The 12400-nt window shown below is 41.8% G+C and overlaps 1 protein-coding gene across 1 annotated transcript; it reads right to left on the reverse strand.

Moving 5' to 3' along the window:
* Positions 1-944: 944 nt before the first annotated feature.
* On the reverse strand, positions 945-12396 carry LOC134659859 (zinc finger protein 99-like). Its single transcript, XM_063515568.1, has 7 exons — positions 12177-12396; positions 11454-11607; positions 10450-10617; positions 7054-7175; positions 5260-5359; positions 3472-3660; positions 945-1878 (listed from the first exon to the last, which is right to left on the reverse strand). The coding sequence occupies exons 1-7, from the start codon at positions 12318-12320 to the stop codon at positions 965-967; spliced, it is 1791 nt and encodes a 596-aa protein (XP_063371638.1). The 5' UTR covers positions 12321-12396; the 3' UTR covers positions 945-964.
* Positions 12397-12400: the final 4 nt, after the last annotated feature.

Genomic DNA, 12400 nt, shown 5'->3' on the forward strand with positions numbered 1-12400 from the left:
AATAGAGGTAAGTGATGAAGAAGGAATACATTTTTCGGGTTCTCTAATATGTTCTCACTGCTGAGGTGAAAAGTTTTGTGAACTACACGAGATCAAAGTTATTTACATCTCGTGCGCTTTTGAGTCCCTTACTACGCTCAAGATTCTAAATTGCACTCGAAGAAATATCAAACTTTGATCTCTTGTTGTACAAATAACTATTTTAACACCGCGCCCGCTTAGCAACTTCTGCTCCCAACTGTACTTTACGTTTTACTATCATAAAATAAAGTCACAGAATAAGTAATAGTATTATCATACAGAACGGCCCCGTCCCGCCCCGACTCGCATTACCTCGCCCCGCGCTCGCCCCGCGACTGCAATCTGACGGACTTCTGGCGTGCTCTCAGTACAGCGACTTACCCACACATACACAATGACGCGTGTACAGACGTGCCGCACACACATATATACGCAAATCATTTTTGATGTATGGCGTGTTCGCCCTGTGATAAAGTCCTAAAACTAAGTGATTCGATGGTTGCGGAATTGCGAATGCCTCACAACGCCGCGATGTAGAAGTATATACATACTTATTCATTTCATTTTATATGTATACTAGCGACCCGCCCCGGCTCCGCACGGGTTAACAACTTATACATAAACCTTCCTCTTGAATCACTCTATCTATTAAAAAAAAACGCATCAAATCCATTGCGTAGTTTTAAAGATCTAAGCATACATACAGACAGACAGATGTAAATAACACAATATTCGATTTATGCAATGTCTTTGGTGGATGTTTTTTTTTCATTCTAGGGATAACTAACATCACAACTTGTTCCGAAAAATTAATAGTACCATTAGATACGAAATTACCATAGTTTTTCTAACTCCGAAGATTTTTTTATAACTCGACAATCAATGACTTTACACAATTATTTCGATATACCATATTCTGTTATCAATCGCTTTAGTATGATTCTTAAGAGTCGATTGAAGTATTAAGCCCATTTTGAAGCGCACAGCTCTCAGTGATAGCGTTTAGTTCGTCAACATCCAACACAACCTTATGCGTGTTGAAATGCGTAATCAAACAGTTTTTATTTAAATACTGCTTACCGCAAAAACTACAAGCATACTTCCCCGGCTTCTGAGGCAATTGGGCAACCACCCTACACTTGGTTTTCACTTTCACATGAGTCGACATCTCATGTCGCTTACACTCAATTTTCATGAAAAACCTCCTATCGCAGTATCTGCAAGTGTAATTCTTTTCATTATTATGCTTCCTTCTGACGTGAGCTAGATAATACGGCCGCCAATCGAAACTCTTCCCACACAACTCGCAGGTAATCGTTTTAACTTTCTCTCTATGATGTTCCAGTACATGTAGATGTCTGGGATAAGTGTTTAGGAATTTCTCCGGGCAATACAGACATTGTATTTTCTGTTCCTGCTTATGTACTAGTTCTACATGTTTTTTCCTGTATTTGTCCAAAGAAAACACTTTGCCGCACTCATCACATATAAATCTACCCGTGTCGTGGATTTTTAGATGTTTCTTCAAACGGGACGAAGCGAGGAAAGTATCACCACACTCGGAGCACATGTAGTTGTTGTAATGAGCGTTCATATGCGAGTCTAGATGGTGGTAGTTCGGGAACTTTTCCTTACAGAGAGCACAGTGGAGGTCCGGTGTCAGTATGTAAGGTACGACTCTAGTGTAGGCCTCATCGAAGACTAGGCCATGTGTCTCGGTGAGATGTGTGAACATGTCGTTCCAAGTCACCAGGGCGGTGCAGCAGATGGTGCAGAGGAGGTTCTCGATGTCAACTTTGAGGATCTCGTTGAGCCAGAGTGGCCGGAGGAAGATTTCTACGGCTTTGGTTCTTTCGCCTGAAACAAAATTTTGAATTCATGGGTTAGTAATTAGTAGGTATAGTTTGTAGCTTTCTAGTAGAGCCCGAAGGCTTATCCTATTGTCTATTGTTCAGTAAAACCGCACGTGCTACTTACCTGCAAAAAAGGGTCCTAATAGGGATGTTGACATGAATCGCGAATATATAACATGTTATGTTTTTACCATAGCAGGGAATATTAGAATGCGGAAAATCATATTTTGCAAGTGTAAATATGCGTAATAAATTAATTAAAAATAATCAAAAGTATTTAAAATAATGCCCAGTATCACGTGACTGCAAACGCCAATCGGAGCGCGTGACATAATCACAGTGGAATCACCAAAGACAAGTTATAAAACCTGCCTAAGTGTCTACAGATTATCGTACCGAAACGCGATCTTGGTGCGGTGCGGCGCACGAATCGATAGTGTGTAAGGTGGTGCGTTAAGGACGCAGCTATAAGTTAGAGCGAGAAAGAAGGTCGCTGTCCGATGCGGTAGTGTGTTAACGCTTTAAAAAAAATGTCAGTTGCCATATAAAGAATTTAAAAAAATGACTGACAGCAGTTTGTTTAAAACGCCGTTACGTCATCAAGGTCACGTGACAGTTTGGAGCGTTTAGGCGCGAAATTTAAACACGAAACTTATTATACATGTTTTTTTATTCAAAATTAATGAATATATTTTTACAATATTTTTTTCTGTAATTATTACGTGTCTATCTACAAAATGAAACCAGTTCCAAAAAATTGTCAACATCCCTATTATTCTATTTGGCACCTGAGCGCGGGCTAGTCCGACGCTCAAAAAACCAGTGTAGGTGCGCTCTCCGATAACGCGCCTTTGTTACGCATCTCGATGACACATTTTAGACTGGTTCTGTAGCGTTCGACTCGCCGGCACTCAGTAACCGAAGTACCGATTTTTTATGCAGGTGGTTGTGGCACGTGGCACGAGCGGTTTTTCTTAACAATAGACAATAGGATTAGCCTTCGGGGTCTATTAGAAAGCTACAAACTATAGAAGCCATGTCTGGATCACAGACAAGACATCCTCCAGACTGAGCATAGTAGCGCTACCCCCTCTGCCACAAATATACGGTAGTTTTACTCCATTTTCGAGTCAAAGTGTCTTTGTGTGACATCCGTGTGTTTGAACGGACCAATCACGGCACGGGACTCGCTCACCTCGTCCCCCGCACCCCAGTATTTTTGGCAGCATCGGTTTCTTGAAATAATTGCTCTAAACTCCGTCTAGAGGATTCCTAGTCTATGGTCTGGATCATGTTGATGTCACGTTAGTGTCACATTGGGGTCATGTGTGAATGATAGCTACTTGCAGCGGTAGTGCGCTCTAAAAGTCTTATATGGCGTCATATTGAGGTCATCTTCAGGACATATACCAACCAATTTAAAATTAAATTAGACAAGCACACCTATACATCTACTTGTCAATAATTACTGGATACAGGCAATATCAGTTGTCACAACTGCCTGCCTGCTTATGGGGCCATATTTAACTCATGTTGGTGGCCATTTTGAAGCCATGTTAGGGTCATTTAGGGGTCGTTAGGATCATATTGTGTGTACCTGCATGCTGTGTCCTTGTGTGGGTCCGTAACTCTTCAGTATCCTCGAACAGAGGTCCGTCCGTGCCACAGTAAGCGCAGTGGTAGTGCGCCGTGCGGGTCTTGTATGGGGTCATGTTGGTATACGTTAAGAGGGTCTTCACTTCCTTCATAAAGCCATCGTCTTTCTCAGGTTTCGAGGTTATAGGAACTGGAATAAGATAAATTGGTTTACTTCAATTAATTATTAATTGTAAAAGAGTCCTATATACTACGAGCTATGTGATTATATAGCTACTTAATAATTTCTTAAAGTGTTATCACCTTGAACCATCAGAGAAATAAGTAAGGATAGAGTACTATAGTTTGTAGCTTTCTAGTAGAGCCCGAAGGCTTATCCTATTGTCTATTGTTCAGTAAAACCGCACGTGCTACTTACCTGCAAAAAAGGGTCCTAATTATTCTATTTGGCGCCTGAGCGCAGGCTAGTCCAACGCTCAAAAAACCAGTGTAGGTGCGCTCTCCGATAACGCGCCTTTGTTACGCATCTCGATGACACATTTTAGACTGGTTCTGTAGCGTTCGACTCGCCGGCACTCGGTAACCGAAGTACCGATTTTTTATGCAGGTGGTTGTGGCACGTGGCACGAGCGGTTTTTCTTAACAATAGACAATAGGATTAGCCTTCGGGCTCTATTAGAAAGCTACAAACTATAACTCCATACATCAGTTTTGTTACCAAAACACGAGTTATTTCGTAGTCGACATCTAACGTCAAGTAGTGGAACTATCATTACCGCCAACAGTTGTCATGTCAACAGTTTCGCTACTGACGTGAAATGTTCTACTAAAACAATTTACAACTAATATTATAAACAGAAGGAGTAGAAAATAGAGTTTCGGTTAATCCGGTTATAATATTAGCTGAAAATTGTTGAGCATTATTATTTTCGTTTGTCGCGACATCTATTGTCAACTAGCAGTACTGATAATGTCCGCTACTTGACGCTAGATGTCGACTACGAGAACCCGCGTTTTGGTAAGAAAACTGATGTATGGAGTTAGAACTCTATCCTTACTTATTTCTCTATAATTGGGTTGGCAACTGCCAAAGGTCTGCATAGATGGCGCCATCATAGCTTGCCCCGCTTTCTACGAGATTTGGCTTAAAAGGCTGGCATCCGGGGCATTAAAAAAACAGAATTTTGACACAATTCTAGGGATTGACAGGGCAAGCTACAATGGCGCCATCTGCTAAATACTTCGACCGGCCAACCCCATTCCAATAGAGATTAAATCACTACATAGTATAAAACAAAGTCGCTTCCCGCTGTCTGTATGTATGTTTAGATATTTAAAACTACGCAACGGATTTTTTTTTATAGATAGTGATTTTTTTTTTTTTTTTTATAGATTGAAAGAAGCGCTGGTGGCCTAGCGGTAAGAGCGTGCGACTTGCAATCCGGAGGTCGCGGGTTCGAACCCCGGCTCGTACCAATGAGTTTTTCGGAACTTATGTACGAAATATCATTTGATATTTACCAGTCGCTTTTCGGTGAAGGAAAACATCGTGAGGAAACCGGACTAATCCCAATACGGGCCTAGTTTACCCTCTGGGTTGGAAGGTCAGATGGCAGTCGCTTTCGTAAAACTAGTGCCCACGCCAATTACTCCCAATCCCATGAGCCGTGGCAAAATGCCGGGACAACGCGAGGAAGATGATGAGAGTGATTCAAGAGGAAGGTTTAAGTATAATTTGTAAACCCGTGCGAAGCCGGGGCGTTTCGCTAGTAAAATACATTCTACTCACTGCCTCTCCTATCGTTGAGTAGTCTGGCGGCGACGGTCTTGCGCGGCACATTGAAAGCGGCCGCGGCCTCTGCGACCGTCATGCGACCGCTTTTGGCTGCCTAATATCATAGAGAAATATAGTAAGACAAGAGTGCTCACTCCATACATCAGTTCAGACTATTAATTTCAGTATCTACATCTAGCATCGAGTAGCGGAACTATCAGTACTGCTACTTGACAATAGATGTAGCACCGACCGGAAAGTCTTATCTCAACAGCATAAGACTTTCCGGTCGGTGCTACATCTATTGTCAAGTAGCAGTACTGATAGTTCCGCTACTCGGTGCTAGATGCTAATAGTCTTTTTGGTACTAAAACTGATGTATGGAGTGAGCACTCTATGTGTTTTTTTCTCTATGCTAATATACAGATCAAACAGTTATCCCTTAATAATTCCGTACATGGCGGGAAGAAGTTGATAACTCGCGGGAAAAAATGGAAATTTGAACCTTATGCAAATTAATTTTAAGTTAAAATTTCTTCAATAAAATATCTCTAGTTATCAAATTCTTCCCGCCGTGTACCGAATTACACCGAAGGGGGCGTTAATTAATTACGTGAGGGGCTTTTGACCTCCCCCTCCTAACTAATAGTAAAAATTAATTACGTGAGGGGCTTTTGACCTCCCCCTCCTAACTAATAGTAAAAATAATTTTGAGGAGTGAAGCAATGCCTTTCTGAGTCCGAGCAACATACATATACAATACCATAGAGAAAAAAAATACATAGAGTGCTCACTCCATACATCAGTTTTAGTACCAAAAAAACTATTAGCATCTAGCATCGAGTAGCGGAACTATCAGTACTGCTACTTGACAATAGATGTAGCACCGACCGGAAAGTCTTATGCTGTTGAGATAAGAATTTCCGGTCGGTGCTACATCTATTGTCAAGTAGCAGTACTGATAGTTCCGCTACTCGATGCTAGATGTAGACACTGAAATTAATAGTCTGAACTGATGTATGGAGTGAGCACTCTATGTATTTTTTTCTCTATGACAATACACAAATACCAAAGTTGTTGCCCTCTGTCAGGAGACAGTAAATGGCCATTAGGCAATTGCATATAGCATATACAAACAAAGAAACATTTAAACCTTTAAACGAGCTATTCTTGTTTATTTATTTATTTATATATATATTTCGGGGATCTCGGAAACGGCTCTAACGATTTCGATGCAATTTGCTATGGGGGTTTTCGGGGGCGAAAACGCGATCTAGCTAGGTCTTATTTCTGGGGAAAAGCTTGGTCGCCCAGATATTTTTTATTAAGAGTAATAAGACTAGTATTTAAGATCCTTTACGTGCGCCTTAGTCTAAAACATTTTTTGAAGTACAATGAAACCTGAACCTAGCGGATTCTATAATAGAATTCAGAGCGTAGTGAGGGATTCAAGTGTTAACACCCAAAGTGGGAATAATTTTGCTACAATGTGACTCATACTGCTTTTCACATCAACATAGGTAGGAATTTTTTAATTACAGCGCATTGCTGCCTAGCCACAGAATAAATAATACTGGGTACAGAAGACTTACTCTCTAACAAAACGCGTCTGTTACGATCAGCACAGATATGGCCGCTAGGTGGCGACAGCGCCACGCGCGGCTTATGGCTTTCCCCAAAATTGGTGTGGAACGGATGTACTTTTAGCCACCTGTAGCAAAGCGACGAAATCGCGGAGTGAGCCACGCCTGGCCTAGCTGTAAACATGTATAATTTACTGATAAATAAATAAGCTATCAAGAATATAACCTCAAAGCTCTGCCTCAAATCATCGCTGGTGTAGTTCTTGTAACATCGCTTGTGCTCGCCTTTTTTCTTTGGCCGCCATCTTATTTCCTGTTTAATCGGCTCTTCCGGGTGGTAGTCTGGGTCTGAAGACAAATTAATAAAAATTAATTAACCCATATCTTATTATTAAAATTGTACAACGGGACTTAATCGCGTATCTAAATTATTAAGATTTACCTCCGACGTTTCGAGGACGGCGTTGTCCCCGTGGTCTCGGAGAAGACTGGCTTAAGTTGACATCAGCATCTTCTAACCGCGCGAGTTTTTCGAACTACAGTAGAGTCCGATTAGTACGACTTCGCATATAACAACCAACCGCTTATAGCGACGTAAGTATAGGCGCTTGTTTGGTTTTAGCACGAGCTACTATGAAAGTACAACCGTTTATTACGACTCCGCTTATAACGACCGATCGCTTTTAACGACGGAAATTGACTCAAAATCCGTCCGTCAAGTCCGGTTACAACGACGACGAGCGACGTAGTTTTTACAAATAAATAGTTGGTAAGAAGCTTACTCCGTCCCGCGCACCTAACTCCCCTCCCCTTTTGCCTATACGCAGCAAGATGAAATAGTCATGTGACTTTTCGTAATCTTGCAAACGAAATAAAACCCAACTCCCATTATTCAATTGAGCTTAAGGCTTAAACTTCACATACATAATGTATGTACATAAGTTAGGTACAATGCAATATTTTGGTAGGTACATACCTTCGAGTTGATCTATGGACACAGGAGATGGACATAGGAACTGTGTAATAAAAAAACCGGCCAAGTGCGAGTCGGACTCGCGCACGGAGGGTTCCGCACCATCAACAAAAAATAGAGCAAAACAAGCAAAAAAACGGTCACCCATCCAAGTACTGACCCCGCCCGACGTTGCTTAACTTCGGTAAAAAATCACGTTTGTTGTATGGGAGCCCCACTGTACCTTGAAAAGTGGCTTCTTCTAAACACACAAGTCTCTCCATTTGACAAAGTGTTGTAATACTAACGAAAATAAATATTTTAAAGGAAATGTTTTTTTTTTCTTTTATTGTCGCATAAGTGTTAATAAATACAAAATGACGTAATTATTTTGATTAAAAAAAATATTAAAATTGGCAGTTCGTTTTGTACGACGTCCGGTTAGTGCGACGTAATATCAGCGGTCCCTTGGGCGTCGTTATAACCGGACTCTACTGTACCCGCACTTGGTCTAGCCTAGTGCGCAAAACGTTCAAGTTGATAAACAAGACCAAGTGCGGGTAGTTCGAAAAACTCGCGCGGTTAGAAGATGCTGATGTCAACTTAAGCCAGTCTTCTCCGAGACCACGGGGACAACGCCGTCCTCGAAACGTCGGAGGTAAATCTTAAAAATTTAGATACGCGATTAAGTCCCGTTGTACAATTTAATAATGTGTAAAAATCGTGAAAGTTTAAATCAGTGTAACCCATATCTTGTTTGTTTTCATTATTCTAAAATGACATTATACAGTGGGAAAAATATTAGGCTCTGAAATATAACTAGGCACTGGAGATGTTACGGTTCAGCCACGACATTGAGCGACTTGCGACAGCGGCAGCGATAACTATAGGTTGGAGCGAGACACAGCGCTCGGACCTTTCGTTCCCACCTATGGTTGTCGCTGTCGCCAGCCGTTAGACTGCTTAACACTTTGACCGCCCAAGACGTCTGAAGGCCTACCGCGAACCATGTTTATTTAATGTGTTGCCTCCCTGTCACACTTACGTACGAATTTACAAGTGCGACAGAGAGGCAACAAGTCGAACGTGGTTCACGGTAGGCCCTCCGATGGGCGCGGCTACAGACCAATATGAACCTTCCTGCATTCCGACAAGGTTCACGATACGCGTGGTGTTCAAAATGATAAACTAGTGGCTCCGCCATTTTTAGGGTTCCGTACCCAAAGGGTAAAAAGCGGCCAAGTGCGAGTCGGACTCGCCCATGAAGGGTTCCGTATTTAGGCGATTTATGACGTATTAAAAAAAAACTACTTACTAGATCTCGTTCAAACCAATTTTCGGTGGAAGTTTACATGGTAATGTACATCGTATATTTTTTTTAGTTTTATCATTCTCTTATTTTAGAAGTTACAGGGGGGGGGGGGACATTTTACCACTTTGGAAGTGTCTCTCGCGCAAACTATTCAGTTTAGAAAAAAATTATATTAGAAACCTCAATATCATTTTTGAAGACCTATCCATAGATACCCCACACGTATGGGTTTGATGAAAAAAAAAATTTTGAGTTTCAGTTCGAAGTATGGGGAACCCCAAAAAATTATTGTTTTTTTTCTATTTTTGTGTGAAAATCTTAATGCGGTTCACAGAATACATCTACTTACCAAGTTTCAACAGTATAGTTCTTATAGTTTCGGAGAAAAGTGGCTGTGACATACGGACGGACAGACAGACGGACAGACAGACAGACATGACGAATCTATAAGGGTTCCGTTTTTTGCCATTTGGCTACGGAACCCTAAAAACGTGACCCTATTACTAAGACTTCGCTGTCCGTCCGTCCGTCCGTCCGTCTGTCACCAGGCTGTATCTCATGAACCGCAATAACTAGACAGTTGAAATTTTCACAAATGATGTATCTCTGCTGCCGCTAAATACTAAAAATAAAATAAATATTTAAGGGGGGCTCCCATACAACAAACACGATTTTTTGCTCTATTTTTTGTTGATGGTGCGGAACCCTCCGTGCGCGAGTCCGACTCGCACTTGGCCGGTTTTTAAAACATACCAAAACGGAATAAAAAAAATCCTCACAAATATTGAACCTACACAAAATTTCACATCCTTTAGAGTGGATATAACCTGAGAGCAGCCGACATACGAAAGCATTTTTGCTATGCGAAACATGTAACAGCAACGCTTCGCTCGACCGTCGCGCTTGCTCGGTCTGTAACAGGGATGTTGCGGATGCCGATTTTTTGACATCCGCGGAAGCGGATGCGGATTTTTAAAGGCTCACATCCGCGGATGCGGATGTCAAGATAGTACCATAAAAAACGTCAAATATTACATTTTAGTAATTTTTATTTCAAAAACCGGCCAAGTGCGAGTCGGACTCGCGTTCCAAGGGTTCCATTAAGGGGTACATTAAGTCCCACTCACGCTTGACTGCTCATTTCTAATAGGTTTTTTTGGTTAATGACTAAAGAAATTACCTAGCAGTCTAGCACTTACGCCGATGCTAAGACGTTCCTGTACCGACCTGTTCCACATCCGCATCCGCATTAAATCCGCATCGATTTTATGCGGATGCGGATGCGGATGTTCAAAATAATGCGGATGTTCCGCGGTTGCGGATGCGGATATACGCAAAATCCCTGGTCTGTAACTCACCATCAACCAGTTGTTTCTGCTGACACTCCACATCCCGTACATCCACTTTGAATTCTTTCTCGTCTTCCATCTCCAAATACTCCACGTCCTCATATTCCCCAAATTCTTCAGTTTCACCGTAATCCTCCTCGTCTTTCACAATCACGGTCATTTCTCCTGATTCTGCGTCTGAGACAGAAACCGTGGTCAGTGGGGTTGGCAACTGTCAAAGGTTTGCATAGATGGCGCCATCGTAGCTTGCCCCGTTTTCTATGAGATTTGGCTTAAAGGGCTGGCATCCAGGCATTAAAAAAACAAAAATTTGACACAATTAGGCTGCTTACAGACGAGCGACAGTACGCGACACACTGTCGGCGACGGTCGCTGACGACCGCCTGCGACGGCTATCGGCGACGGTCGGTGACTGTCGGCGACGGTCGGTGACTGTCGGCGACGGTCGGCGACTGTCGGCGACGGTCGGTGATAGCTGTCGCGGCGTCGCTCTTGTGTCACAGCACGCAGTCTTCGATGTGTAGTTCAAGAAAGAGCACGTATTTTCTTTTTCAAAATGAGTAATGACGATTTTGATGCTGATGCATTATTGTTTAAAGAAAATACGTGCTATCTCTTGAACTACACATCGACAACTGCGTGCTGTGACACAAGAGCGATGCCGCGACAGCTATCACCGACCGTCGCCGATAGCCGTCGCAGGCGGTCGTCAGCGACCGCCGCCGACAGTGTGTCGCGTACTGTCGCTCGTCTGTAAGCACTGCTTACTAAGCAGCCTTATAGGGATTGACAGGGCAAGCTATGATGGGGCCATCTATTAACCCCTCGTATGCGGCCTGTCAAATTTGATCATTGAAAGTGACCTTGACATTTAAAACAATAGATTTAAATTCACTAATTAATAAAACGATAAGATTTTGTCAAAAATTTCATATTTGATAAAAGCTTGTATGTTTTGTACTTTTCTTTCAACAGGCAACTAATAAATTATTTAAAAAAAGTTATATTCTTACCAAGAACTTCTGTAACTTCTGGAGGCTGCTCAGTACAGGACACAAGCTGCTTGTGACTCGACAGGACCAGCTGTCGGAAGCTATAAGCATCCACAGTGCGCTTCGAGCAGTCCTCGCAGATCTGCTCCAAATGAAAGTTTTCAGGTTTTGACCACTGTAAACATGATTTATTGTATATTTTGTTTTCTTATATATATATGTACTTATATAGATTAAGTTTAAATGTCAGAAATAAAGGCTATATTATATTATATTATATTGTTTTCTTAGCTTGATTGGCACGAAGGCTTGTGTCATGGGCACTCAAGACAACAATATATACAATACACAAACACATAATTACATAGAAAACACCCAAGACTCAGGAACAAACATCTGCGCCCATCACACAAATAAATGCCCCTACCAGGACTTGAACCCACGACCATCGGGTTCACAGGCAGGTTCACTACCCACTAGGCCAGACCGGTCGTCAATAATAATAATAATTTCGTTACTGCATGATGTAACTGATATATTATAGGACCTTTTTTCCCCGGAAATGAACACTGCTGAAGGATTATAGGTTAGGTATTTTCTACAAACAGATGAATAATAACATAACCCTACTTTAATTGCTTCCGTTTTGTCTGAATCTTTGTAAGGATTCATAAGTAAAATACTTGCAAGACTTCAAAACCTTTTTAGGGCCAAAATTGATGGCGGGCAAAAACTAGGACTTACTTGTAACGAAAAGCATTCGTTTAGCATTTCCCCATAGTTCTGCACCACCCCGTTGTCTTCATGTTCAGCCCACAAGCTCCTGAAGCAGCCGTCTTGAAGACAACATTTGCACAAACCGAAGAATGTATCCTCTTCAACATCCATTATCAAATTGAATTTAAAATCAAAATAAACAAAACGGGACAAATCTCAAATACGAGGAACTCGAACAAGCGAAAAAAAAG

This window comes from Cydia amplana, chromosome 25 (assembly GCF_948474715.1).
Source record: "Cydia amplana chromosome 25, ilCydAmpl1.1, whole genome shotgun sequence".
In the NCBI taxonomy this organism is placed as follows: domain Eukaryota; kingdom Metazoa; phylum Arthropoda; class Insecta; order Lepidoptera; family Tortricidae; genus Cydia; species Cydia amplana.

What these genes read in the sequence shown, in the direction of transcription:
- LOC134659859 (XM_063515568.1), bottom strand. Translation starts at nt 12,320, where the DNA reads ATGGATGTTGAAGAGGATACATTCTTCGGTTTGTGCAAATGTTGTCTT. An exon ending in ACGAATGCTTTTCGTTACAA is followed by an intron (nt 11,608 to 12,176) that starts GTAAGTCCTAGT and finishes TCATGTTTACAG; the next exon opens with TGGTCAAAACCTGAAAACTT. An exon ending in CACAAGGACACAGCATGCAG is followed by an intron (nt 1,879 to 3,471) that starts GTACACACAATA and finishes ATTTTGTTTCAG; the next exon opens with GCGAAAGAACCAAAGCCGTA.